Source organism: Chiloscyllium plagiosum, unplaced genomic scaffold (assembly GCF_037043375.1).
Source record: "Chiloscyllium plagiosum isolate Xiang-an unplaced genomic scaffold, Cpla_swu_hap1 HiC_scaffold_5, whole genome shotgun sequence".
Lineage (NCBI taxonomy): Eukaryota > Metazoa > Chordata > Chondrichthyes > Orectolobiformes > Hemiscylliidae > Chiloscyllium > Chiloscyllium plagiosum.
In genome coordinates, this window is record NW_028270143.1 from 47,220,751 (window position 1) to 47,248,631 (window position 27,881).

The following is a 27,881-nucleotide window of genomic DNA, read 5'->3' on the forward strand; positions in this document are numbered from 1 at the left end:
AAATGGCAGCTAAAATGGTTTACAGCAATGCACTGCACTGAAATAATTTTTGTGTGATTTTAATCTTCATATATTTTGGACAAATAAGATTAGCAAAGGTAAGCCAAAAGATATGTCCAAAGAGTACATTCAGGACTAATTCTTACAGCAGTCCATTCTAGCTTCAGCCAGGGAGCAAACCATTTTTGGCGTGGCGATGTGCAATGAATTACTAATACTTAATGACTTCAGTAAAAATAGCCTCTAGGCAACAATGATCATGACATGTCTGTGGCAGTTTGAGGGTGATAAGTATAGGTCTAAGACAATAAGTTACTTAAACTTAAAATGAATCACAATACTAAGAAGATAGAATTCAAAAACATAAACTGGGAAAATGAGTTCCCAAAGTAGGACAGAAGAAGAGTAATGGCAGAGACATATGGAAATGTTTTCTAAATCTCAGCAACAGTATACTCATTGAGAAGGAAGCAAACCCATGGCTCATTGAGGAAGTTAAGGATAGTATCAAGAACCAATGTACAATATTGCCAAGTCTAGTGGTAGTTTAGAAGTGTGGATAGATTTTGAAACCAGCAAAGTGACTGAAAAATAATGGAGGAGAATATGAGCAAAATCTAGCTAGAAATAAATAATATATAAATCTTCTAAAAGTATTTAAAAAAAGAAAAGTACAAATAAAGTGAGCATAGATCCCTGGGAGAATGCGATTGAGGGACTATAATGGGAAACAAACAAATGGCAGATGTCTTCACTGTGCAAGATACTACAAAGATTACAAGAATAACTGAAAAGAAACTAAAATAATTAAAATCACTAGGGTACTTGGAAAACTACTGGAATTAAAAGTTGACAAGTGTAGTTGGCCTAAAGGCCTGCATCCCAGAGTTTTAAATGAAGTGGTTGCAAAGACAATAGGTACATTGGTTGTCCTTTTCCAAAATTCCGTTTTTTTTTTAATTTTCCCAATGGATCGGATAATCCCAAATACAACACTACTATTCATGAAAGAGAAAACCAGAAAGCATGAAACTATCGGCCTTTTTGTTCAATATGGGGAAAATGCTAGAATTGACTACTAAAGGAGATAATTGCAGTACAGCCAGAAAATCATTACATAATCAGCTAAGAGGCAAAATGATTTTGTGAAAGTGAAATCATGCTTTGCTAAATTCGACCAACTCAATGAGCAACAAATAAAGACACTAAAGTTATAGAGATTATGTATTTGGATTTCCAGAAAGCATTTGATAAAATGTCATGTCAAAGATTACTTCATAAAATATATGAGAAAATACAGAATAAAGAATAGGTCATTCAGCCCATAAGCCTGATCAGTCATTCAACTAGATCATAGTTAATCTTCAACCTCAATACCACTATACCACAGTATAGCCATTTCCCTTCATATCTTTAGTATATGGAAACCTCTGAATTTCCGTCTTCGTATTCTCAAAGACAGAGCCTCCAGTGTTCTCTGGGGTACAGAATTCAAAAGATTCACCATTCTCTAAGTGAAGAAATTCCATAACTAGAAAAAAAGAGGAACAGGAGAATGGCATTTAGCCCCTTAAGACTGCTGCACTATTCAAGAGGGTCATGGCTGATCTGATATTCCTCATATTTACTTTCTTGCATTTTTCCTTTAACCCTTGATTCTCGTACTGATCAAGAATTTATCTACCTTAGCCTTATATATACACAAGAGGACACGGCCCCACAGCTCTCTGTGGTAAGGAGCTCCAAAGACTTTCAATGCTCAGAGAAGAAATTCCTCCTCATCACAGTCTTAAATTGGCATCCCTTTATTCTGAGAATATGCCCTCTGGTCCTGCATTCTACCTTAAGGGCAAACATCCTCTCAGCATTCACCCTGTCAAGCCCCCTTAAGAATCCTATATGCTTCAATGAGACCACTTCTTATTCAAAATTTTAGTGAATAGAGTCCTAACCTGTTTAGCCTTTATTCACAAGACAATCTCTCCATAGAAGGGGATCAGCCTATGAGCCTTCTCTGAACTGCCTTCAATAAAATAACACCTTTCCTCAGATAAGGGGACCAATACTGCTCACAGTATTTTAGATGTGGTCTCACCACCACTTGCAGTAAGACATCCCTTAGACTCTAACTCCCTTGAAATAAAAGCTGATGTTCCACTCGCCTTCCTGCTGTACCTGTGTTCTAGCTTTCTGTGTTTCATGTACAAGTACCCCCAAAATAGCAACCCCCCCCCAAATTCCTTTGTCTTTCTCAGTGGTTAGCATTGCTGCCTCACAGCGCCAGGGACCCAGATTCAATTCTACCCTCAGGCAACTGTCTATGTGGAGTTTGCATATTTTCCCCATGTCTGCATGGGTTTTCTCCTGGCGCTTTGGTTTCCTCCCACAGTCCAAAGATGTGCAGGTTAGGTGGACTGACCATGCTAAATTGCCCATGATGTACACAGAAGTGCTGGCTAGGTGGATTAGCCATGGGAAAAGCAGAGTTACAGGGATAGAGTAGCTGGGTGGATCTGGGTAAGGTTCTTCAGAGAGTCAGTGTGGACTCGACTGGCCTGCTTCCACACTGTAAGGATTCTATGGTTCAGCTTTCTGCAGTTTTTCTCCACTGAAACAATATTCTATTCTTTCTCCCTTCTAAAATTAACAATTTCACATTTTCCCATATTACACTCCATTTGCAAACTCTCTGCCTACTTACTTAACCTATCAATATCTCGAGGAAAACTGTTCATAGCCCTCTCATATCCTGCCTTTTCACTTATTTTTGAATCATCTGCAAATATGGCTGAAGTACATTTACTGCATATCTCCAAGTCCTTAATATATATTGTAAACAATTGCAGTCCCAGCACTGATCCCTGTGGAACCACACTGGTCACAGATTGTCAGCCTGACAAAGAACCCCCTAGCTTCGCTTACTGTTTCCTGCACATCGACCAATTCTCTGTCTATGCCAATGTATTAACTCCAACACTATGGGCCCTTATCTTGTAACTTAACTTGGTATGAGGTACTTTGTCAAATGTTTTTTGAAATTCAAATCCAACAGATCCACTGCTTCCCCCTACCCACTGTGGCTAAAGCTTCCGAAAAACTCTAATAAATTATTCACGATTTATCTTTCATGAAGCCATGCTGACTTTGCTTGATTAGATTATGATTTTGGTTGAAACTTTATTGCTGGAACAGCACAGCAGGTCAGGCAGCATCCAGGGAACAGGAGATTCGACGTTTCGGGCACAGGCCCTTCTTCAGGAATGAGCAGAGAGTGTTCAGCAGGAGAAGATAAAAGGTAGGGAGGAGGGACTTGGAGGAGGGGCGTTGGAAATGTGATAGGTGGAAAGAGGTCAAGGTGAGGGTGATAGGTCGGAGTAGGATGGAGGCGGAGAGGTCAAGAAGAAGACTGCAGGTCAGGAAGGCGGTGCTGGGCTGGAGGGATTCGGCTGAGACAAGGTGGGGGGGGGGGGGGATTTTCCCAATGTTCTGCTATTGCTTCCATAATAATAGATTTCAACACTTTTCCACATACATGTTAGGTTATTCAGTCTATAGTTACCCACATTTTCACCTCCATCCCTTTTTGAACAGGGAGTGTCAAATTAGCAGCTTTCCAATTATAAAGTCATACAGCTGTACAGCATGGTAACAGTTCCTTCAGCCCAACTTGTCCATGCTAACCAAATATCCTAGATAAATTTAGTCCCATTTACCAGGATTTGGCCCATATCCCTCTAAAACCCTTCTTTATTCATATACCTATCCAGATGTCTTCTAAATGTGGTAATTGTACCAGCCTTCAGGCTATCAGTCTATCCAACACCATTTCCTGCCTAATATAAATTCCCTTCAGTTCATCCATTACCCTAGGTCCTTCAGCCACTATTACATCTGGGAGATTGCTTGTGTCTTCCCCAGATTCAACTCTTCTGCCAACTTCAGAGGAAAATGATCTTCCAAATCATTGATCTACAGACTCCAGAAACGAGTGATTTTCTTTTGGAACTCAAACAATTTAACCCGCTCTCTAAACTTGCAACTTATATGGATGTGTGGAAAAGGTGCGAAATAGATTTATCAGATGTTACTGAGACTGAAAGGTTTGAGTTATAAGGAGAGGCTGGATAGACTGGGACTTTGTTCTCTGGAGTATAGGAGGCAATGGAGTGGCCTGATAGAGGTTTATAAAATCAGAAGGGGCAATAGATAAGGTGAATTGCCAAGGTATTTTCCCTATAGTCGGGGAGTCCAAAACTCGATGGCAAAAGCTTGAGGTGAGAAGGGAAAGATTTAAAAGAGACCTGAGGGGCAACTTTTTCACACAGAAAGTTCTGCATTTATTGGAACAAGCTACCAGTGGAAATGGTAGTGGTGGGTACAATTAAAACATTTGAAATAAATTTGGACTGGTACATGGATAGGAAGGATTATGGGACAAATGCAGGCGAATTGGACTAGTTCAGTTTAGAAAGCCTGGTCAGCATAGATGAGTTGAGTCAAAGTGTCTGTTTCGTGCTGTACACTCCTATGACTCTGTGTTTATTTGAATCTCTCCAGCATTGAGGCTTTTTTTTGATCAGTTAAACACACGGAATTGGTAAGTAAATCCTTTTAAATACCTGCTGCAGTCAGCAAAAGGCAGAAGCCAGTTTGCTACTTTGAGAACAAATACAATAATATCTCAATTACTACTCTGGCCTGGATCAAACTAGCCTTGTCAAGCAATCTAGTCAATTCAGCCTACTCAATGCTCACTAATTTCGAAACACACTGCTTTTTTGGTCTGTGTCACTCAGTAACATTCAAAGCAGCACATCACCAACTGAACCATTATGGTTACTCAAAACTCAGATCTTAACAACAATTGCAGTTGCAGATGTACAAAAAAAAGTTTGCAACGATTCAATTGTTTAGTAAACATTCCTAATGTCTAAATGCAAATATTAAACTGTTTGAGCAAAAGATCTCAAGTTTAATCTCTCATCTGTGCTACATCAGCTGATTACAGCCCAATAATTATGCTCGGTGCCTCAGTGACAAAGGGAAGAAATAAAACTGTAAAGCAAGTCTATTATGGCAACAAGATTGAAGGTTGCCTTGTCATAGACATTAAGAATGGAGATTTGGATGAAGTATCAAATGGCAATGACCACCTGTACAAGTGTACTTTGGAAACAACCGAAGTGGCTTAACGAAATTAGGGATTAAATTGTTGACCATAATTCTACAGCTAATGAAAATTATACACTGATATGCTACTTTTCCAGGTCTAATATGGTCACACACTGCAGGTATAAATGCTTGCCAAATGTTGAAAACATTTCAAATTTTTAATCCTGATAAGGATTTTTTTATTCTTGTTTTTGTTCATTCCTACATGAATCTCACATTTATAGATAAATACAAATGTCTGAGGGCTTACTGTAGCACTGAATTTGCCCAGAAATTATTAACCAAGAAGAAAAAATATCTCTTCACTGCACATAAAAACTAGAATGCAACAAAAGGTCTTAACAGAACATATTACAAATAAGCATATGATTTTAGTTTAAATCACCAGTACACGATTGCTGCAAAATGTTTCTTTTCCCAAACAGCATGAATGAGACAAACAGTGTTGACCTAATGATGCACTGAAGAGTCAGTATTGATTATGTACTCAGGCCAATGATCAAGAGACAAAAGAACAAAGTATACACAATGCTCCAAATGTCCTGTTACAAAGCACAGCAATGTCACATATTAGACAACAGCTGGGTACCATCATATAATGGAAGGATATTTATTGGATGTTCACTGGTTATAGAGTACCATTTGATTCTTGAAGAATTAAATCTTCCCTTTTGTAGGAGTTTAGTTAAAAGCACTTTAAATTCAAATAACAACGGTGCACAAATCTCAGGGAAGAAACACCTCTTATATTTCAAACTAGTCTCAAGATGGTCTCAAGAATGAAATCATTTTTGCATTTTATCAAACACTAAGACAGTTCTGCTAATATCTATAACTGTGGTCAACATTTTATGAGTATTAATCTGGAAAGTACATGCACACAATCCCAAGCACAATACATCGTCATGAAAAATTCAGTCTTCAATTAACAGAACACCATTGTATCTAAAGTTCAGCTGTAAACACAGTCAGTTCTTGAAAGTAGAAAAGTGGAAAAATCAATGTGGCATATTTCACTTTATTACTAGATCTTAATTAAGTGCAATCATGGAGCCTTCAGTCTCCAAACATGAACTTTAAAGCTGGGTGAGCCGCGCCTAGCCACATAAATATTGTGCCCACTGAATATCAATCTGAGATAGAGGTAATGAATTTGTCTCTTGATGATCTCACAATTTATCAAATTGAAATGATGGGTTCCTGAAATATCATTAGTTCTGGACACAACTCTACTTGACACATTAACAAACCCTTTACCTCAAATTGAGTATTTTCATGAAAATGCTTGTTAAGTAATTTGCTGTCTTGCAACTAAAACTATATTAGTACATTAACAATGTCCTGCCTCCCAAGTGTGTATGACAAGCCATAGATACCTGACGAATATTTCAAATCAGTCAATTATTGAAGAAAAAGCTTAAAACAATAACCCACATGTCAACAGTTATTACTAGGGGACATTAAATCTTCCAAATTCCCCAAACACAATGTGAAAGAAATAATAACCTAAGAGTATTAATTGCCCATAGTGTTAGGTGCATTCGTCAGAGGGAAATGGGTTACGCTTTGGAGGGTCGGTGTGGACTGGTTGGGCCGAAGGGCCTGTTTCCACACTGTAGGGAATCTAATCTAATCTAATCTATTCATTATATATTTTATTTGCACCACACAGAATGGAGATTAATATTTTTGGAAAATCTAAATTATACTGCATTAAATGCATGACTACATTAACAACATGAATAACTAGCACAGATACAAATGACCAAATAACAATTCTTATCTCTGTATGCACAGTTCATCACAGTAGCATAACTGTGAAAATAAGTCATTCTGAAAAACAAATCACTGGTCTGAAACATTAACTCAGTTTCCCTGCCCACAGAAACAGTCTGGTCTGACAAATATTAATTATTTCACATTTACAAAATTTGTAATATTTTACTTTTGGAAAAGTTAGTTTAAATGTTGTGAATATGACTGTAAAACATAAATCTGCCAAATTTGGCTGCACTCAACTATACCACACAATGAAATTCTTAACATGGAATCTTAGCATACATAAGAGACTGCAAAATAAAAACCTTATGTTTCTGAGCCCAGGTGTTTACTGTCAAAGTCCTAAAACCTTTTAGCAAGAAAAACCCACCTGACTCATTGTAATTATAGTAGTTAGCTATCCAGAAAATCAAGGACTATATAATATAGCTACTTAATTAAATTGAGGATGACCCAATGTTTAACTCATGAATGTACACAAAGTGGTGCCCCATCCTTCATGGTTTTGCTTTAATCCCTGTACGTTATTGGTGCTCAAATTCTCATTGAGTGCCACAAACCCGAATTAACACCAGTGATGTACTTGACTTGATTGATGACATTTTGATGTGACACTCCAGCAACTTACGGTCTCTCCCAGAACCACAATGCTGCCTGACATTTCACAAGACAGCTAAGACCTGCAAAGCTCCAAACTGCCGGCCACCTGTCTTGACTACAACAGGGACCTCCATTACTCAGCCCCCCTGCACTGTCTCTTTAGCTATAAGTCAAATATTAAAGCCATGATAGAATGTAAGCCATGAGGATACTCTGCAGCCAGCAGGGTCAAGGACCTTCAGCCAACCAAGAGGATCAGCCTCACCTAGTAGTGTCCCATGAACTCCAGAGTTGGCAGCCTCCAGCAAAGAGGGGCACCACAGCCACTAAAAGAGATATCACCAGCCAGCAATCATGAAGCAGTTGGGATTAATCAACACTCCCAGCTGAATGCCTTAAGCCTGATGAGTAATGGTCCACCAGTACCGATGTCAAGTTCTGGCATCCCAAGGTACACTCTTTCTACTAAGGAAAAGGAGGAAGGGACCGATTAAGTGGGATAAGTGGGGAAAAGTAAGCACAATCCTACATCAAGTTCAGCAAATTTCCGCCCTTACACACACCAAATCCCATTTCCACTTAGCTAAGAATATTCTGCTTGAACCCACTACCTACTGATGTCAGCGAACCAAACTGAAACCAGCACAAAACAAAGACATAAAAAGCAAATAAGGCCCAAGTTAACGACATAAATAGAGCTGATAGGATGTGGAGATGGTCTTTACAGAATTTAAAAAGAGCCAAATAAATTCCTGTTAAAATTTTGTTCTTGGAAATAACATCATAGTGCAAGCTTTCAAATTACTATTGTTAGAATGATATAAGCTATATTCATTGAATTTTGAATTCTATTATCAATTTAACAGTTAGAATCTTCATGATCTCAAATAATTTTAAAAAGGGTCCAAATAAATTTAAAATGACTAGAGGCTTCACCTGACCACACAAGTGACCAAATTTCAGTAAATCAAGAGATTAAACATGAGTCAACTGAACTAAAATTAACATTGTATACAAAGGCAATTAAAGCAATCAACTCCTGTTTTGACCAGAAGACATGAAAAGAGAAATTTATTCGCCCAGAGAGTAGTAAGCCTGCGAAAATCTCTGTCACAGAAAATGGTTGAAGACAAAACATTGAACGTATCCAAGAATGAGTTAGACAGTCCTTTGAGCTAAAGAAATCAAAGCATATGGTGAGAAAGTAGGAATAGGGTACTGAGTTGAATGATCAGTCATGAGCACTGAATGGTGAATCAGGCTCATAAGGAAAATGGCCTACTCCATCCCCTATTATCTGTGTTTCAACATATGCATCGCTAATCTAGTATCTGCCATCATGACACGCTTCACATGTTAAAAATAAAAGACGACCTATAATTATGAAACCTGGAAAACAAAACTAATTCTAGCAATTGGGACATACAATCAGCTGCTATTTCTTTGAGTTGCTTTCAGCAGAGCATGAAAATATGGATTTTGGACTGCAGAACTGAAACAGACTAGAAAAGGTTCTCACTCTGACAATATTGATTAAAAACAAACATCAGTACTTCAAGAACTCGTCAAAGGTAACTTCAAAATTCACTACTTCTGATGCTCCAAGACACCAACTAAACAACCAAGGTCTCAAGTAAATCCTTATGACTTAACAACATTGTAAGGACTTTAAACTAAATATTCCTTTACCCTCATTGTGCTGGACACTACTTTTTTAACTTTATATCTGTGTATGAATATGTGTAGTGTATGTGAACTCAGAAATTGAACACTTGACATCATGTTTATATTGCTTTTCTTGATGTTATCAGATATAAAAAGTGCTCTCTCACTCAAGATATCAGTGTCAGTGGCGGCTTAATGTTTTGGTGAAAATAGTTAATTACATTTTAACTGGAGAAATATAGAGACATGAGGTAAAAAGAATATCAAGAAGAGAGCTGGTACACCTCTCTTCAGCCAGTGCTAACATTATATACTGCACTATGTTTAATTCCTTGATTTGAATCCAAGGAAGCTCTTACAATTTTTTAAAAGACAATTCTGATTTGTATCAAATTCTAATCCAAACATCACTACTCTAAGCATTTAAACATATTTCAAATACATTAAAGCATTCTACCACAATAAAGCTCAACTTTTAACACTGCCATTAAGTTTCTCATACTTATCCATTCGAATTATTTTCAATGCTGACAGACGCTGGCAAAAAGAATCATAATTTTAATCTAAATAACTAGATGATAAATAAGGCAAATAAGTATTATTAAAAATAATAAAACCAAAAATCTTTGGTACAAATAAATTTTTATCTTCCAGCACAAATCTTACGCTAAATTATTCAAGAAACCTTACTTTCCTCGTCAAAAATCAGACGACACCAAGTTATAGTCCAACAGACTTAATTGGAAGAACTAGCTTTCAGAGTGCTGCTCCTTAATCAGGTAGTTGTGGAGTACACAATTGTAAGACACAGAATTTATAGCAAAAGTTTACTGAAATTAAGTTAACTGAAATTATACATTGAAAAAGATCTGCTTAGAAAAGTACAGCACAGAACAAGCCCTTAGGCGCATGATGTTATGCTGAGGTTTAATCCTAGTGTAAAATATAATAACTTAGCCTACGCACCTCTCAAGTCACTGCTATCCATATGCATGTCCAGCAGTCGCTTAAATGTCTCTAATGACTCTGCTTCCACCACCACCGCTGGCAACGCATTCCATGCATTCACAACTCTCTACGTAAAAAGTCTACCTCTGACGTCTTCTCTATACCTTTCTCCTAACATCTTAAAACTATGACCCCTCAGTCAATCCTGCCCTGGGGAAAAGTCTCTGGCTATTGACTATCGATTCCTCTCATTATCTTGTATACCTCGATCAGGCCTCCACTCTTTCTCCTTCTCTCCAGAGAGAAATGTGCGAGCTTATTCAACCTTTCTTCATAAGGGAAGCCCTCCAGTCCAGGCAGCATCCTGGCAAACCTTCTTTGCACTCTCCTCCAAAGCCTCTGTATCTTTCCTATATAGGGTGACCAGAACTAAACACAATATTCCAAGTGTGGACTTACCAGTGACTTGTAGAGCTGTAGCAAAACCTCGCAGCTCTTAAGCTCGATTCCCCTGGATTGTTTGCTACGTCTCTCATCTGTTAGAATGATCATGTTGGTTTCAGTTCTTTCATATGAAAATCGCAAAACTTTTTTTAAAAGTTACATTCTCAAGTGAACTTTAACAATTGGTGTCATATCGGCCCAGATAATGTATTGGAGGTGTCAGCTTCCTTGTGTGAGACTGCCTGTGCCACAATGGTCAGACTGATTCTAATCTAAAAAATAGATTTATAGAATCTTACATGGATTCATGCAGTTCTTGATCAAAGTAAAGTGTAATTCTGCAAGTACAGATTCATCCCACAAACTTATGTGTGTGGGTGTGTGAGTGAGAGAGGGGGGTGGTGTTATGGGTGTCTGTGAGAGAGTGTGTGTGTGTATGTGTATGTGTATGAGTGTGAGTGTAAAAGAGTATAAGTCTGAGAGCGTGCGTGTGGGAGTGTATGTGAGCGTATGAGAGAAGGTCTGCTTGAGTGAGTGTGTGTAGAAGTGTGTGTGTGTGTAGAAGTGTGTGTACAGTGCAATGGGGTCACCGATAGTGTGACATGAACCCAAGGTCCCAGTTGAGGTCATCCTTGTGGGTACCGAACTTGGCTATCAGCCTCTGCTCAGCCATTTCTCGTTGTTGCCTGTCCCGAAGCCTGCCTTAGAGGACAGTCACCCAAAGGTCCAAGGTCAAATGTCTCGGACTGCTGAAGTGTTCTCCAACTGGGAGGGAACACTCCTGTCTGTTGATTGTTGTGCGGTGCCCATTCATCTGTTGCCGTAGCCTCTGCTTGGTCTCGCCAATGTACCATTACATTGAACAGAATTACATTTTACTTTGCTCAAAAGCTGGGTGAATCCATGTAAGATTCTGTAAACCCGTTTTTTAGATTAGAATTAGTCTGACCATTGTGGCACAGTCTCACAAAGGGAAGCTCATACCTTCAATATATTATCTGGGCCAATATGACACCAATTGTTAAAGTTCACTTGAGAATGTAATTTTTTAAAAAGTTTCGTGATTTACATATGAAAGAACTGAAATTGACATGGTCAATCCAACAAACAATCCAGGTCTTTTTTCAATGTATAATTTCAGTTGCAACATACTGCAAACTTTGGCTATAAATTCTGTGTCTTACAATCTTATACTCCACAACCACCTGAAGGAGCAGCGCTCCGAAAGCTAGTGCTTCCAATGAAACCTGTTGGATTATAACCTGGTGTCGTGTGATTTTTAACTTTGTACACCCCTGTCCAACACTGGTATCTACAAATCATTCCCTTCCTCAATTCACAATACACAAATATTCCTGAAGGGAACCTGTTTACAAGCTTTGCTTCAGCAAATTAAGCCATCTTTATTCAAAGTTGAGATCACAATAATGTATAATAATTTATTACACAGTTTTCCTGGAGAGACATGGGGACACTTGAAATAATCGATTCAGTCTGAAATAGAAGTGTTAGTTTGAAGTATTCTAAAAATGGATCAACGACTTTGTAAAAAGAAATCCATAGATTCCACTGATGTCAATAAGAAAAGTTATGCACACAATAGTAGATTCTAATTATGACCATGCATTCTCAAAATTAAGAATACCATTCTTTTAAGTATCCAGAACGTGAGCTTCAACGTATGAAACGCTACATAAACAGGCACCTTGATCGCACAAAAATGTCACATTGTATTTATCAGTCTTATGAGACAGATCAGACTGTTCCAACCTTGAACAATGCCTGCCTGAAAACTCCCCAAGTGAAATGAATCAATGCCCTATTAACTACTCAGGCCTAGTCAACAGATAATAAATAAAATCAACTAAGAATTATAAAAATTGATATATTTATTAATCCGACCACTGAGTACATGTATCATAGGTTTCAGTGAGTATTAATTTGGGTGAATCAGTAACAGAGCGCATTGGATGGTGTTAAGCTGTAACAGGATAAATTATGTCCTTACAACAGTTGTCATTTCAACTTCATGAGCAGCTGATTTATGGGCAAATTCAGGATACGTTTAAATGTGTACCTGGAATTCAAAAGCAGTGTACATCATTGCAATTCTAACAATTTCAATCTTCTCAAACTAGGGTAAAATGGTAACTTTGACTCTTGTGCTCTTCTGCTGATTCATTTCTGTCCATCCCATGCATCTGCTTGGCAGGAGTATTTAAAATCTGTATGGTTAAACCCTAAAGATACTGGCTTTCTCATTCACCAAACACCTAAAGTAAGCAGGGTAAAAACAATGACTGCAGATGCTGGAAACCAGATTCTGGATCAGTGGTGCTGGGAGAGCACAGCAATTCAGGCAGCATCCGAAGACAGGCAAAATCATCTTCGGATGCTGCCTGAATTGCTGTGCTCTCCCAGGACCACTGACCTAAAGTAAGCAATTAAGCAGTCATTTCTTTATTTTACTGAGATCTAGACATATTCCAAGTTATCACAAAACTGCCTGAACAAAAGAAGTATCTCAAAAAAGAAGTGTGACAGCCGCGTAAAATAATAATTAATCCTAGAAGTCATGTTCCTGTCAAAATATAACAATATGAAAAATAAATCAAGTATTATCACTGGAAGCTTCTATAGGTAACAATTACAACAGGTATAGACCACAAAGTGAATGAATTTACATATAGTAAAAGACATAAGAGGTAACACAAGAAAAAGGATACTAAACAGTTAAAGACAGATACGCTCAGTAAATCACATTCGATGGACAATAAAAGTAAAACAATTAAAGCAAAATCTCAACAGATAGGTCTCAACACTGTTACATTTACAAAACTCTGCAGAGGAACCAGAATTTCCCACGAGCCCTAAAGTTGCAAAGAGAACTGTCAGAAGAATGAAGGCATCAAACATTATAGAAAGGCTCAGTAGATTAGGCAGATGGCAATACACTATTTCACACAATTCCAACGAGTATCAACATACGTAACAACACCTGTCTTAATTAATCAGAACCCTCCAGGGACATCAGATATTTCGACAGGCACAGTACCTCAGACATTCCTACACACTCCAGAACTGGTGCAATTTAAGTTGTCATTCTTACATTTATCAAAGGCATCATACACAGCTGAATCTGGTTTTCTTGCTAAAATATTTTAAACAAGCTTTTCTAACAAAATCTGGCATGCTTTTATTTGTCATGATGTGAACTGGGTAACATTTATGTACAAAAATAGTTGTCCTTAGTCCTTGCAACTGTCTCTACAGCAGCAAACCAAAAAGGATTTTAAAAGAATTTATAGCTGGTCCACACTTTTGGACCATGGAACCTTACCGACATGGGTCCCACGATCATTAAGAGGGACACAATTAAAATCCAAGCTTACTATAAACAAAACTGTGTCCACTGAATACCAAAAAATCAATATGCTCCTCTAATCTCACTATTTCTTTTGCTCATTTCGCATGGTACGCTCTGATCATCTGTATCCTTATATTCAATCTTGTTTGCTGCATTACATTACGGACACTGCTGCTTTTTTCAAATCCTCTCTACACCTGTTCACACATCTATAATCTTGCTGCATCTTTTTAAAAATTCCCAGTTCAAGGGACTACTTCCTGACTAGACCATTTATGTTATAATGTCACAGCATATAACATAATCAAGGAGAAGCTTTCAACTTCCCTGAGACTTGACAGCCACCAGGCCATGGCTAGCATTTGACCACATCAAAGGTTACTAAACAAAGTAACAGCAAACAATATAGGGAGCAACACGGATAAAAGATTGGTTAATTAGCAGAAAGCAGAGAGTAGAGATAATGAAGAATACAAATAACTACAGACACTGACAATCTGAAACAAAAACAGAAATTGCTGGAGAACGTTTAGCAGATCTGCCCTGGGCAATCCAAGATGGAGGACGGGAAAAATGTCTGGCTGCAACAACTGCTCCTTTTTTGAGGTATTTTAGGTGCTGCAGGCGATTTCCTCGAATTCCAGGAGCAGCAATTACTGTATTATATGCTGTTGCATTGTTTTCGAACTTTGGAATAAAATGTTAAAACAACAACAGTTTTAAAAGGGAGAAGTACAGACAAAGGAAGCACATGGTGAGGTCAGTGCAAGAGAGAGAAAGAAACTGACTCCAGAGTGGACTGCACAGTACTGCCTTTGCTGTGTGAAATCATGTATCATTGGACATCAGAGTGGGTCTTGGAAAATTAACAAACAGTGAAATTCACAACTGATCTTGGAGGAACTGTGTGGGCCAAGTTCACAGCATAGCATCAGATAAGTTAACTGTTTTAAGTGGCCTACAGAAAGTCTGCAGTAGTGAGTAGAGTGGGTTCTTTCTTGATTATATGTTTTTTGAGATAGGTCACTTGATTAAACTTAAAATATAAGCTGTAACTATTAATCTAACCTGGGGCAGTGTTTTGTAGAGGAGTAAGACAAGTATTATTTTCTGGGTCTGTAGGATGTGAAGGAGCAAAAATGGCCTTTAGTAGAGTGATATGTGCTCCTTGCCATATGTGGGAGTTTAAAGAGAGTTTAAGAGTTACTGCGGATTATATCTGCAATAAATGCTGTTGGTTGTGAATCTCATCAGATCAAATGGATCGGTTGGAGAGACAGTCAGAAACAGTGAGGAATTTGCAAAAGCAACAGTACGTGATGGATGGCAGTTATAGGAAGGGGGGAAAGTCTCAGATACAGTCACATAGATGGGTTAACTCCAGGAAAATTAAGTGATATAGGCACCTAGTGCAGGTGCATTCTGCGGCTATAACCATTTCAAACAAGTATGCTGTTTTGAAAAATGTAGGGGGGTGATGGATTCTCAGGGGAACGTAGCATGAGCAGCCAAGTTTCTGGTATTGAGACTAGCTCTAATGCAACGAGGGTTACGTCGGGTTCCAAGAGATCAATTGTGTCGGGGATTCTCTAGTCCGAGGTACAGACAGATGTTTCTGTGGCCGGCAGCGAAAAATCAGAATTGTGTATTGCTTCCCTGGTGCCAGAATCAAGGATGTCTCAGAGAAGGTGCGGAATGTTCTCAAGTGGGAGAGGGGCCTGCAAGAGATCATTGGAACCAACAACATAGGAAGGGAAAAGGATGAGATTCTGAAGAATGATTAGAGAGAGTTAGGCAAGAATTTAAAAAGGAGTAATATCTGGAACACTCCCGGTGCCACGAGCTAGAGAGGGCAGGAATAGGAGGACAGAGCAGATGAATGCATGGCTGAGGAGCTGGTGTATGGGAGAAGGATTCACATTTTTGGATCATTGGAATCTCTTTTGGGGTAGAAGCGACCTGTACAAGAAGGACGGATTGAACCTAAATTGGAAGGGGACTAATACATTAGCAGGAAGATTTGCTAGAGCAGATTGGGAGGATTTAGGAGGACCCAGGGAGATATGAGGAAAGAGATCAATCTGAGACTGGTACACTTGAGAACAGAAGTGAGTCAAACAGTCAGGGCAGGCAGGAACAAGGTAGGAGTAATAAATTAAACTGCATTTATTTCAATACAAGGGGCCTAACGGGGAAGGCAGATGAATTCAGGGCATGATTAGGAACATGGGACTGGGATATCATAGCAATTACAGAAACATGGCTCAGGGAAGGGCTGGACTGGCAGCTTAATGTTCCAGGATACAAATGTTACAGGCAGGACAGAAAGAGAGGCAGGAGAGGAGGGGGAGAGGCATTTTTTATAAGGGATAGCATTACAGCTGTGCTGAGGGAGGATATTCCCAGAAATACAACCAGGGAAGTTATTTGGGTGGAACTGAGAAATAAGAAAGCGATGATCACCTTATTGGAATTGTATTATAGACCCCCTAACAGTCAGGGGGAAATTGCAAAACAAACCTGTAAGGAGGTCTCAGCTATCTGTAAGAATACTAGGGTAGTTATGGTTGGGGACTTTAACTTTCTAAACATAGACTGGGACTGCCATAGTGTTAAGGATTCAGATGGAGAGGAATTGTTAAGTGTGTACAAGAAAATTTTCTATCGAGTATGTGCATGTACCTACTAGAGAAGGTGCAAAACTTGGCCTACTCTTGGGAAATAAGGCAGGGCAGGTGACTGAGGTGTCAGTGGGGGAGCACTTTGGGGCCAGCGACCATAATTCCATTAGATTTAAAATAACAATGGAAAAGGATAGACCAACATAGACCAATGGAAAAGGATAGACCAAACGTTGAAGTTCTAAATTGGAGAAAGGCCAATTTTGTCTGTGTTAGGCAAGAGCTTTCAAAAGCTGATTAGGGGCAGGTAAAAGGACAGCTGGAAAATGGGAGGCCTTCAGGAATGAGATAACGAGATTCCAGAGAAAGTATATTCCTGTTGGGTTAAAGGAAAGGCTGGTAGGTGTCGGAATGCTGCATGACTAAAGAAATTGAGGGTTTGGTTAAGAAAAAGAAGGAAGCAGATGTCAGGTACAGACAGGACAGATCGAGTGAATCCTTAGAAGAGTATAAAGGCAGTAGGAGTATACTTAAAAGAGAAATCAGGAGGGCAAAATGAGGATATCAAATAGCTTTGGCAAATAGAATTAAGGAGAATCCAAAGGGTTTTTACAAATACATTAAGGACAAAAGGGTAACTAGGGAGAGAATAAGGCCCCTCAAAGATCAGCAAGGCGGCCTTTGTGTGGAGCCGCAGAACATGGGGGAGATACTAAATGAGTATTTTGCTTCAGTATTTACTGTGGAAAAGGATATGGAAGATAAAGAATGTAGGGAAATAGATGGTGACACCTTGCAAAATGTCCATATTACAGAGGAGGAAGTGCTGGATGTCTTGAAACAGTTAAAGGTGGATAAGATCCCCAGGACCTGATCAGGTGTACCTAAGAACACCGTGGGAATCAAGAGAAGTGATTGCTGCGTCTCTTGCTGAGATATTTGTATCATCGATAGTCACAGGTGAGATGCCAAAAGACTGGCTAACGTGGTGCCACTGTTTAAGAAGAGTGGTAAGGACAAGCCAGGGAATTATAGACCAGTGAGCCTGACGTTGGTAATGGGCAAGTTGTTGGAGGGAATCCTGAGGGACAGGATGTACATGTGTTTGGAATGGCAAGGACTGATTAGGGATAGTCAACATGGCTTTGTGCATGGGAAATCATGTCTCATGAACTTGATTTGAGTTTTTTGAAGAAGTAACAAAGAGGATTGATGAGGGCAACGCGGTAGATGTGATCTATGTGGACTTCAGTAAGGCATTCGACAAGGTTCCCCAGAGAGACTGGTTAGCAAGGTTAGATCTCATGGATTACAGGGAAACTAGCCATTTGAATACAGAACTTGCTCAAAGGTAGAAGACAGAGGGTGGTGGCGGAGGGTTGTTTTTCAGACTGGAGGTGTGTGACCAGTGGAGTGCCACAACGATCGTTGCTGGGCCCTTTACATTTTGTCATTTACATAAATGATTTGGATGCGAGCATAAGAGGTACGGTTAGTAAGTTTGCAGATGACACCAAAATTGGAGGTGTAGTGGACAGCAAAGAAGGTTACCTCAGATTACAACAGGATCTTGATCAGATGGGCCAATGGTCTGAGAAGTGGCAGATGGAGTTTAATTCAGATAAATGCGAAGTGCTGCATTTTGGGAAAGCAAATCTTAGCAGGACTTATACACTTAATAGTAAGGTCCTAGGGAGTGTTGCTGAACAAAGAGACCTTGGAGTGCAGGTTCATAGCTCCTTGAAAGTGGAGTTGCAGGTAGATAGGATAGTGAAGAAGGCGTTTGGTATGCTTTCTTTTATTGGTCAGAGTATTGAGTACAGGAGTTGGGAGGTCATGTTGCGGCTGTACGGGAACATTGGTTAGGCCACTATTGGAATATTGTGTGCAATTCTGGTCTCCTTCCTATCGGAAAAATGTTGTGAAGTTTGAAAGGGTTCAGAAAAGATTTACAAGGATGCTCCTAGGGTTGGAGGATTTGAGCTATGGGGAGAGGCTGAACAGGCTGGGGCTGTTTTCCCTGGAGCGTTGTAGGTTGAGGGGTGATCTTATAGAGGTGTATGAAATCATGAGAGGCATAGATAGGATAAATAGACAAGGTCTTTTCCCTGGTGCCGGGGAGTCCAGAACTACAAGGCATAGGTTTAGGGTGAGAGGGAAAATATATAAAAGAGACCTAAGGGGCAACTTTTTCACATGGAGGGTGGTATGTCTATGGAATGAGCTGCAAGAGGAAGTGGTGACGGCTGGTACAATTGCAACATTTAAGAGGCATTTGGATGGGTATGTGAATAGGAAGGGTTTGGAGGGATATGGGCCGGATGCTGGCAGGTGGGACTAGGTTGGGTTGGGATATCTACTCGGCATGGGTGGGTTGGACTGAAGGGTCTGTTTCCATGCTGTATATCTCTATGACTCTATCCGACGAAGGGTCACTGGACTTTAAATGCTAATTCTGCTTTCTCTTCACAGATACTGTCAGCTCTGTTGAGCTCTTGTGGCAATTTCTATTTTTGTTATAAATGAGCCTTAGATGGGTTGGCAAGCTATAACTGTGATAAAGATCAGTGTTGGGTTCACAAATATTTATAAGTAATATCAATGATTTGGAAGAGGGGACAAAATGAACAGTAGCACAATTTTACTTTCCATCCTATCTTGTTGTCATTCTAAGTTGTAAAGCAGAGGTAGGCATAGTGTTCAGTGAGTGGCCAAATATTTGATGAATGGAGTATAATGTAGGTAATTGTGAACTTGTCCATTTTGACAGGAAGAATATAAAAGCAGTATAGATTATCTTACCTACAGTACGGAAACAGGTCCACTCTGACCCTCCAAAGAGTAATCCACCCAGACTCATTCTCCTGACTAATGCATCTAACACTATGGGACAATTTAGCATGGCCAATTCACCCGACCTGCACATTTTTGGATTGTGGGAGGAAACCCACACGGGAAGAGTATGCAAACTCCACATAGACAGCCACCTGAGGCGGGAATTGAACTAAGCTCTCTAGCACTGTGAGGCAGCAGTGTTAACCACTGAGCCACCATACCACCCATGCTATCTAAATACAGGACATGGTGGTACAAAGGGATTAAAGTGCCCAGATCCATGAATCACAAAAGGTTAGTAAGGTGGTACAACAAGAAGGAAGGCAAGTTAAACATTGCCATTTATTGCAAGGGATGGAATATAAAAGTAGGGCATTTGATTGCTGAGAGCCTATCTACACTCCTGTAGACTGTTTTGGTCGTCTTATTTGAAAAATATATAACTTTTTTAGAAATAGTTCTGAGAAGGAATTCAAATCATGGTTTAAGAATAAGATCTCCCTTTTGAGAACAAAGTGAAGAGAAATGCTTTCGCTCAGAGGGCCATTAGACTCTGAAATTCTGCTCCTCAGAAGGTAGTGAACGCTGGATCTTTACATTTACTCCAGCAAACTGAGAGAGATTTCTCAGTAAACAAGAAAGTCAAGGATTATGGGGTCCAGATAAGAAAGAGGAGCTGAGACCATAACCAAGTCAGCTATAATCTTATTAAATAGTGGAGTGGGTTCAAAATGTCAAGTGGCCTACATCTGTTCCCAAGTCCTATTTGCTATGTCAGCCTTTAATTCTAATAATTCTCAGCATCCTTTCACTGGTGATTAAGGTTTTTTTTTAGATTAGATTACAGTGTGGAAACAGGCCCTTCGGCCCAACAAGTCCACACCGACCCACCGAAGCGTAACCCACCCATACCCCTACATTTAGCCCTTACCTAACACTACGGGCAATTTAGCATGGCCAATTCACCTGACCTGCACATCTTTGGACTGTGGGAGGAAACCGGAGCACCCAGAGGAAACCCATGCCCACTTTAGGGCAGCACAGTGGCACAGTGGTTAGCACTGCTGCCTCACAGCGCCAGAGACCTGGGTTCAATTCCCGCCTCGGGCAACAGTCTGTGTGGAGTTTGCACGTTGTCCCTGTGTCTGCGTGGGTTTCCTCCAGGTGCTCCGGTTTCCTCCCACAGTCCAAAGATGTGCAGGTAAGGTGAATTGGCCATGCTAAATTGCCCGTAGTGTTAGGTAAGGGGTTAATGTAGGGGTATGGGTGGGTGTGGACTTGTTGGGCCGAAGTGCCTGTTTCCACACTGTAATGTAATCTAATCTACAAAAAAAGTTCTTCTTTATCTGTCACTTCATAATTTTTTATTATTTCTAGGACATTATTTGTGTCTCTCAATGCAAACTATGTACTCAATTCTTCACCCATTTCTTATTTTAAAAACATAAGACAAAGGAAGAGGACTCAGTCATTCAACCCCTCAAATTTGCTGTGCCATTTAATGCAATCATAGCTGATCTCATCTCACTTCAACTCCACTTTGATGCTTGCTGTCCGGAACCATTCAACCCATTGCTAATTAAACATCTGTTGATCTTCTCCTTAAATTTACTCAATGTCTTGACATTCACCACACTCTAGGATAGTGAATTTCACAGATTCACAATTTTTGAGAGAAGTAATTTCTAATGCATTTTTTTCTTTATTCATTCATGGGATGAAGGCCTCATTGCCTGAGGCAGGATTTATTGCTCTTCCCTAATTGCACAGAGGGAGTTAAGAGTTAACCACATTGGCTCTGGGTCTGAAATCACATGTAGAACAAAGAACAATACAGCACAGGAACAGGCCCTTTAGCCCTCCAAGCCTTTCAGTATGTCTTTCATACTAAAACTGTCTTCACTTGCAGGATCTGTATCCCTTGATTCCCTTCCTATTCGTGTATTCGTCCAAATGTTTCATGAATGCTGCCAATGTGTCTGCTTCCACCACCTCCTCTGGCAGCATGCTCCAAGAACGTTATGTGAAAGATTTGCTGCGCACATCTCTTTTAAATGCATCCCCACACCTTGAACTTGTGTCCCCTAGTAATTGACCCCTCCACCCTGGGAAAAACCCTCATGCTTTCCACTCTATCCATACCATTCACAATTTTATAAACTTCTTTCAGGACTCCCCTCAATCTCGTGTGTTCCAGTGAAAACAAACCCATTCCATCTAACCTTTCTTCATAGCTAAGAACCCCCATACCACGCAACATCCTGGTTAATCTTTTCTGTACCTTCTCCACAGGATCCACATCCTTCTGGTAGCATGGTAACTAGAACTGTACGAAACATTCCAAATGTGGTCTAACAAAAGTCCTATAAAGCTGTAGGCCAGACCAGTTAAGGATTACAGGTTTCCTTTCCTACAGGACATTAGAACATTACTCAATGTCTTGAACCCAACTTTTTTTAACTGAATTCAAATTCCACCATCTACTGTGATGGGATTTGAACCAGGGTCCCCAAAATATTATCAAATTCGCTGGATTAACAGACCAGTGACAATGTCACTCAACCATTATCTCCCCTACCCTTCATCTCTATCTACTCCCTTTATCCTAAAACTTCACCTCACATTCTAGATGGCCCCACATGAGGAAATATCTTTTCTACATCAACTTTGTCAATCTTATACACCTCAATGAGATCTCTTCTCATTCTTCTAAAATCTAGACTGTATAGGCCTAAACTGCTCAATCTCTCTTTATACGACAAACCCTCATCTCTGGAATCAATCTGGTGAATCTTCTCTAAACTACCTCTATGCAACTACATCCCCCAATTAATAATACCCCGGCTGGACTTGAACACTAGAGGACCGGTTCTGACTTTACTTCTTATTTTTCCTTTTCAAGTACTCTCTCTCATACTCTAATTCCTCCCTTTTTTGCAAGCTTCATTTGCTATTTTGTTTAATAAACTGTCCAATCCTCTGAATTGCCACGTCTTGATTAAATTTTAAAATATTTTAACTTCCTTAGTTGGCAACTGATGGTGAGTTCTTCCCTTAATCTTTCATTCTCATTTAATGCATGTCTGTTGAGAGTTTTTTTAAAATTCATTTGTGGGACTTGATATCCCATCCCTATTTGCCCTTGAGAAGTTGGTGATGAGCTGCCTTATTGAATTGCTGCAGTCCACTTGCTGTGGGTTGACCCACAATGCCAGTAGGGAGGGAATTCCAGGGTTTTGACCCAACAACCGTGAAGGAACGCGGGGTATATTTCCAAGTCAGGGTGGTGAGCGGCTTGGAGGGGAACTTGTAGATGGTGGTGTTCCCAAGTAGCTGCTGCCCTTGTCCTTCCAGGTGGAAGTAGTCATGGTTTTGGAAGGTGCTGTCTAAGGATCTTTAGTCACACCTCCTCAAAAATCTAAAACTGCATCTTTACCAACCTCTCCATTAACCAAATTTCCCGGTTCATTTCAGCCAGCTGTCTTCATGACTTCATTATTAAACCTTATTTAAGTTTAAATAAAACTGAGACCCACTGTGTTCTTCCTAAAACTACATGCAAAATTAAAATAATGTTTCGGTCACTGTAACATCAGGGCGCATTTACTAAAGTTATTATCTAATCCTGTCTCATTGCAGATAGCCAGATTTAGGATAGTCTGATCTCTGGTTGGCTCGAGAAGTTGCTACTCTTAAGAAAGTGTCCCAAAAAATACTATAAACTGAACTTCCAGGCTACCTTTGCCAATCTGATGCATCAAATTTACATGATTTGGAGATACCAGTGTTGGACTGGAGTGTACAAAGTTAAAACTCACAACACCAGGTTCTCGTACAACAGGTTTATTTGGAAGCACTAGATTTCGGAGCACTGCTTCTATCACTTGATGAAGGAGCAGCGCTCTGAAAACTGGTGCTTCCAAGTAAACCTGTTGAACTATAACCGGATGTTGTGAGTTTAAGCATCAAATTTACAGGGAGATTAAAATCAAACTTTCTCACAAGTCACTATTATTTCTTCCTGTATACCTCATCCCATTGTAGTTAATGTTAGGAGCCCTATTAAGTTCTTCAAGTGATTCCTTGACTTTGCTATTCCTTATCTCTACACAAAGCATACATTGACTCAATGTACAAGTGTCTCTAATGAAAAGTCATTGGTTTCATATTAAACTGTTGTCACACTCTTCCCTTCGTTATGTCTGCAATATTCTCCAGCCTAACAGCCATCACATAACTTACCATTTGAGCTGCACCTCTAATCATCAAGGGTCAAAGTTTAAAATTCCCTCCCTAAACCTCAAATTTCTCCTTCTCTCTCTCTCTCTACCTACTTTCCTTCAAACCCACGATTTGACCAAGTATTTGGCCAATCCTTTTGTCATCTTTGGCTCAACAGCCTTGATAACAATGCTTTTTGGGCATGTTTACTTTTTCCAAATGGCTGCATTTCAACATTATAACAGTAACTACAGTTCAGAAGTACTTCACTGTAAGGCCATTTAGGACATCCCTGGGACATAATATAGGTGCCATAAATCATGTATTGCGTTCAGCTTGTTGCCTGTGGTTCAGCAGAAAGGACTTTCACTTCTGAGTCACATAGGTGCAGACGTAAGTCCCACTATAGGACTTGAATATGAAAATCAAGGCTGACTCTTGCATGTATGATTAAATAATGGTTTATTGTTGGAGGTACCATTTTTCAGATGAAATGTTAAACTGAGACCCCAATTCTCATTGCTCTTTCAGGCTTATGAAAAAGACTTCATGCACTATTTAGAAGACAGCACTACAAAATAGCACCTAATTGACTACAAAACATTTTGAGGCATCCTCTGGTTGTGAAAACTACAATACAAATGTAATTATCTTTTGATTTCTATCTTGGAATGTCATTTATCTGTGTTACAGGGGGCATATAATGTAGGTTGTTCTTGTGTATAATTTGAAACATTGAGATGAGCTTTAAAAACACTTTTTAAAAAAAAATGCAGATAGTTCAGAACTTAATACAGGTAAACATTTAGAGCCAGGTCAGATTTTAGACACATGCTTGCTAATTTATGTTGATGTTACCTGGGGTTGAAGATAATGGTCTCAGTTCAGGGATGCTTACTCATCTGCTTATTTGGGATTTCCTTTTCGGTTCATTTCCATTCGCACTACCAGAGTCCTCATTTTATAAACTAACACTAATTACAGAGCCTTTAAATTTGATGTCAACACCGATGTTTCAGTTTGTTTTCGCAGCAGCAAGTACAGTTGCTAAGTTACTCACGCAGGACTGTATGGACTGAAGAGTTCAAGTGGCAAACCCTGATTGTTCCACATCCTGCATTTAATTGCCCATTTTTGTTTCCCTTGAAATTTTGTTGGGGTAATAAAACATGCAACCTGATTTGCAAGAAACTTTTAGCCATGCATCAAGTGGATTCATTCAAAATACTTCAGGGAATGTCAAACAAGTCATAAATAATTACCCATAAAACAAGTAAATCATAACATGAGAGGAACGGCTGCACTTTCCTGTAGCATTGATAGTCAGGATTCCTGTATCCTATCCGCATTGTAAAGTTGTGCTTTGTCATTTAAAACATTCTACAACATAAACGTAGCATGATTTCTGCCTAGATCTGACCATCTCTGGTTTATAACTATGAAATAGACAGAATTAATTAAAATTATGCTCACTTCAATATTCCTGCATCAGAAACAATCTATTGGAGTCTTTATATCAGCTGTGACAAATTTAACTTAATTCAGATTTCTAACTCAAAATAACTGCACATAATATTTTTACGTAATTATAGATAAAATGTATTTTTAAAGCACGTCAATTATTTCGGAAGCTTACGTACTTTGTCTTTATTTGTTAAGGTACCCGAACATGTTTCAGCCATTGCAAAACACTTACCTTGATAGGAGCTGTGCTGAACTTAACTTTCCTTTTCGCTGGAATATTATCTTCATCGGATAATCCTTTTACTTCTGTACATTCCACATTTGGCTCATAATTGTTTTCATCGCTATCCACTTGCTCCTCTGAGTCCTCATAAGTGTGCTCCCAACCAGCGTCATCTCCAGACTCCACACTGCAGCCTTCAGCCTCCAGAGTTTGAATTTTAGATTCGGTTCTGGGATATTCCAACCCGTCGTTTTTGTCAACTGATCGATTTGTGACTGCAATCCCAGAATGTTCAGTTGTACTCTCCTCTGAGGAATTTTCGCTTGCTATTGAACCTCGCTTACCTGATCCATCTGCAATCGCATCGCTATTTGGAAAATCAGAAGCAACGCTGCTTTGTTTCGCGTCCATAGCAATGTTTGCGTGTTTCCCTAAGTTATAACAATCCTGTGCAATGGAGCCTTGTTCTTGTCGATTATCACGATGATCCACATCAACATGCGCTCCGGGTTCAGCTTGCCTTTCATCCATTGCACTGTTCTGGTTACAAGGAAGGTCTGTTTTGACCGTCTCCGATGGAAATGTCGCATAGCTGGCAATGTTAGGTTGCTTTTCACGTGTCTTCGATAAACCTCCAGTATCCTGGTTTACAAAATAATTCTTGTATTGACCTTGGGTGACAGATATTTTGGAGTCTGGGGGTTGCTCCTCGCTCAGTCGTTCAGTGCTTTTCGAGGAACCGTGCAGCCCGCTTTCGCCCGCCACCTGGTTTTGTTGCTCGGTGCTTTCAAAGACGGCGCTGAGCTGGCTGACGGTGGGAGACACGGATTCTGTCCTGGGGCTGGTGCTGTCCAGAGACTCGGTGCTACCCCGATGGGAGCGGGGCCCATCGATCGCCTGCAGCTCGTCCAGCTGTTGATCCTGGGAGCCCTTCTGCTCCCTTTTGGGGGAGCACTGGTGAGAAAGGGCCAGCGATTCGCGGCTGCTCTGCTCGAACAGTTTGCGGGTCTCGGAAAATTTGGAGTAGGTGGATGGCCCATCGCGACTGGCGTCGATGCGACTTGTCCGATCGGCCGGCTTGACCCGGGGGCCGACTGCAACCTCCGCCACATCCCGGGCTCGCACCCTCCGGTGCGGGGACGATGAAGTCCCTCGGGCCCCTTTGCTGCGGGCAGAAGCCCCGTTGTCCTCGCCAGGCCCCATGCCCATCTGCATAAACAACATGTTCTTGATCCGGTTAACATTGGAGCCATATTTTCTTCCCCGGGTTTGCAGCGGGTTCTCGGAGCCTTCCCTCGCCTTTCCATCGCCTCCGGGGAGGGCCGCCGCCGCCGCCACCCCCGCGTTGCCGGCGCCTTTACTGAAGGTGCTTTTGAGAGCCTGGAATTCGGTCCGGTAAGCATTGCGGTGCGGCGAGGCACTGCGGAGGGTCGATCTCTCTCCTGAAGCCTCTGTCTTCATCATGGTTTACAATCGGCACAAACCGAATGATAATGTCTGAAAAAAAATACAATTCCCCCCTCCTCCTTCCAAACAAATGCTGCAAGTTGTGGGGGGGGGGGGGGGGGGTGTCTCACACGGCCACTGTCACACCGGGAACAGGGGGAAGAGAAGCCCGGAGGCTCAGCGGCACAGGTGCCCATGAACCTAAGGCACAGCAGCTGCTGCCCGCGGACATGCCGGCCATTGGGGGGGGGGGGGGGGGGGGGAGGGAGGGGAAGGGATCGAGGTGAGAACCGGCCCCGGATTCCGAGCTGCAGCTCGTTCGCTCGCGCCGACGCAGCCGTTACTCCCGCAGCGGCTCGCGCTCCAACTGAAACCAAACTGCCGGGTACCGCGCGCCAACACGTCATCGCGTGGCCGCGCGTCAGACAGCGAAGACCGCAGGGCAGAGCCGCCGCGAGGGTGAGGGCGCGGGTAGCGCGGATCCGGGGCGCAGGGTACGGTCCAAAGTTCAACACACACACCGTACAACCTTCGTCGCCTGAAATCCTGGAGTCGCTCCTGTCGCCAGTAGACTCATGTATCGGGCATGGAACCCTCCTCATGCTGACTACCTGTTCCAGTTTTTTTTTCAGCGGTTTGCTTTCAAATTTTAACAACTGCAATTTTATTTTTTCCCGGTTATTTTCCTCATTCAATTATTAGAGAGTTGCTTTCCCGACCTTCTCCCCACGATAACTGACGACATTTGAGAGCATGATGTTTCAGCTTAGAAATGGGCTATTCAAGTCTATGAAGCCTGCACTTGTTTTCTTCCACCTGCATTCGAAAGAAAATACAAATTTTAAATCTATGGAGCTGTTTGTTTTGACAAGTAGATAGATAAAAGGAATTAGCACGTATGCGATTACTCTTAAAGCAGTAAAGTTTCATTAAAATATTCATGATTTTATTTATTTCATGAAAACAAATTACGTAAATATGCCAAACATTGACTTTCAATGTCTTTAGTATATTCATGGTAAAACGTGTCACTTTTATGTATAAATCCCAAATTATGTACATTCTAATTCTTTGTAGCAAGTTTGTACTTTCCATG

The 27,881-nt window shown here is 40.5% G+C and overlaps 1 protein-coding gene across 14 annotated transcripts in view; it reads right to left on the bottom strand.

Moving 5' to 3' along the window:
* Positions 1-27,256, bottom strand: part of ppp1r9a (protein phosphatase 1, regulatory subunit 9A) — a 360,829-nt gene extending 333,573 nt beyond the window's left edge. For 7 of the 14 annotated variants that reach the window (XM_043689927.2, XM_043689921.2, XM_043689923.2 and 4 more), the window contains exon 1: positions 25,349-27,254. In XM_043689927.2, coding sequence (XP_043545862.2) covers positions 25,349-26,803 — 1,455 coding nt within the window. In that variant the 5' untranslated portion in view covers positions 26,804-27,254. Of the gene's footprint in view, positions 1-25,348 lie in introns of all 14 variants that reach the window. The other 7 variants (XR_015757182.1, XM_043689929.2, XM_043689922.2 and 4 more) reach the window with 4 other exon arrangements.
* Positions 27,257-27,881: the final 625 nt, after the last annotated feature.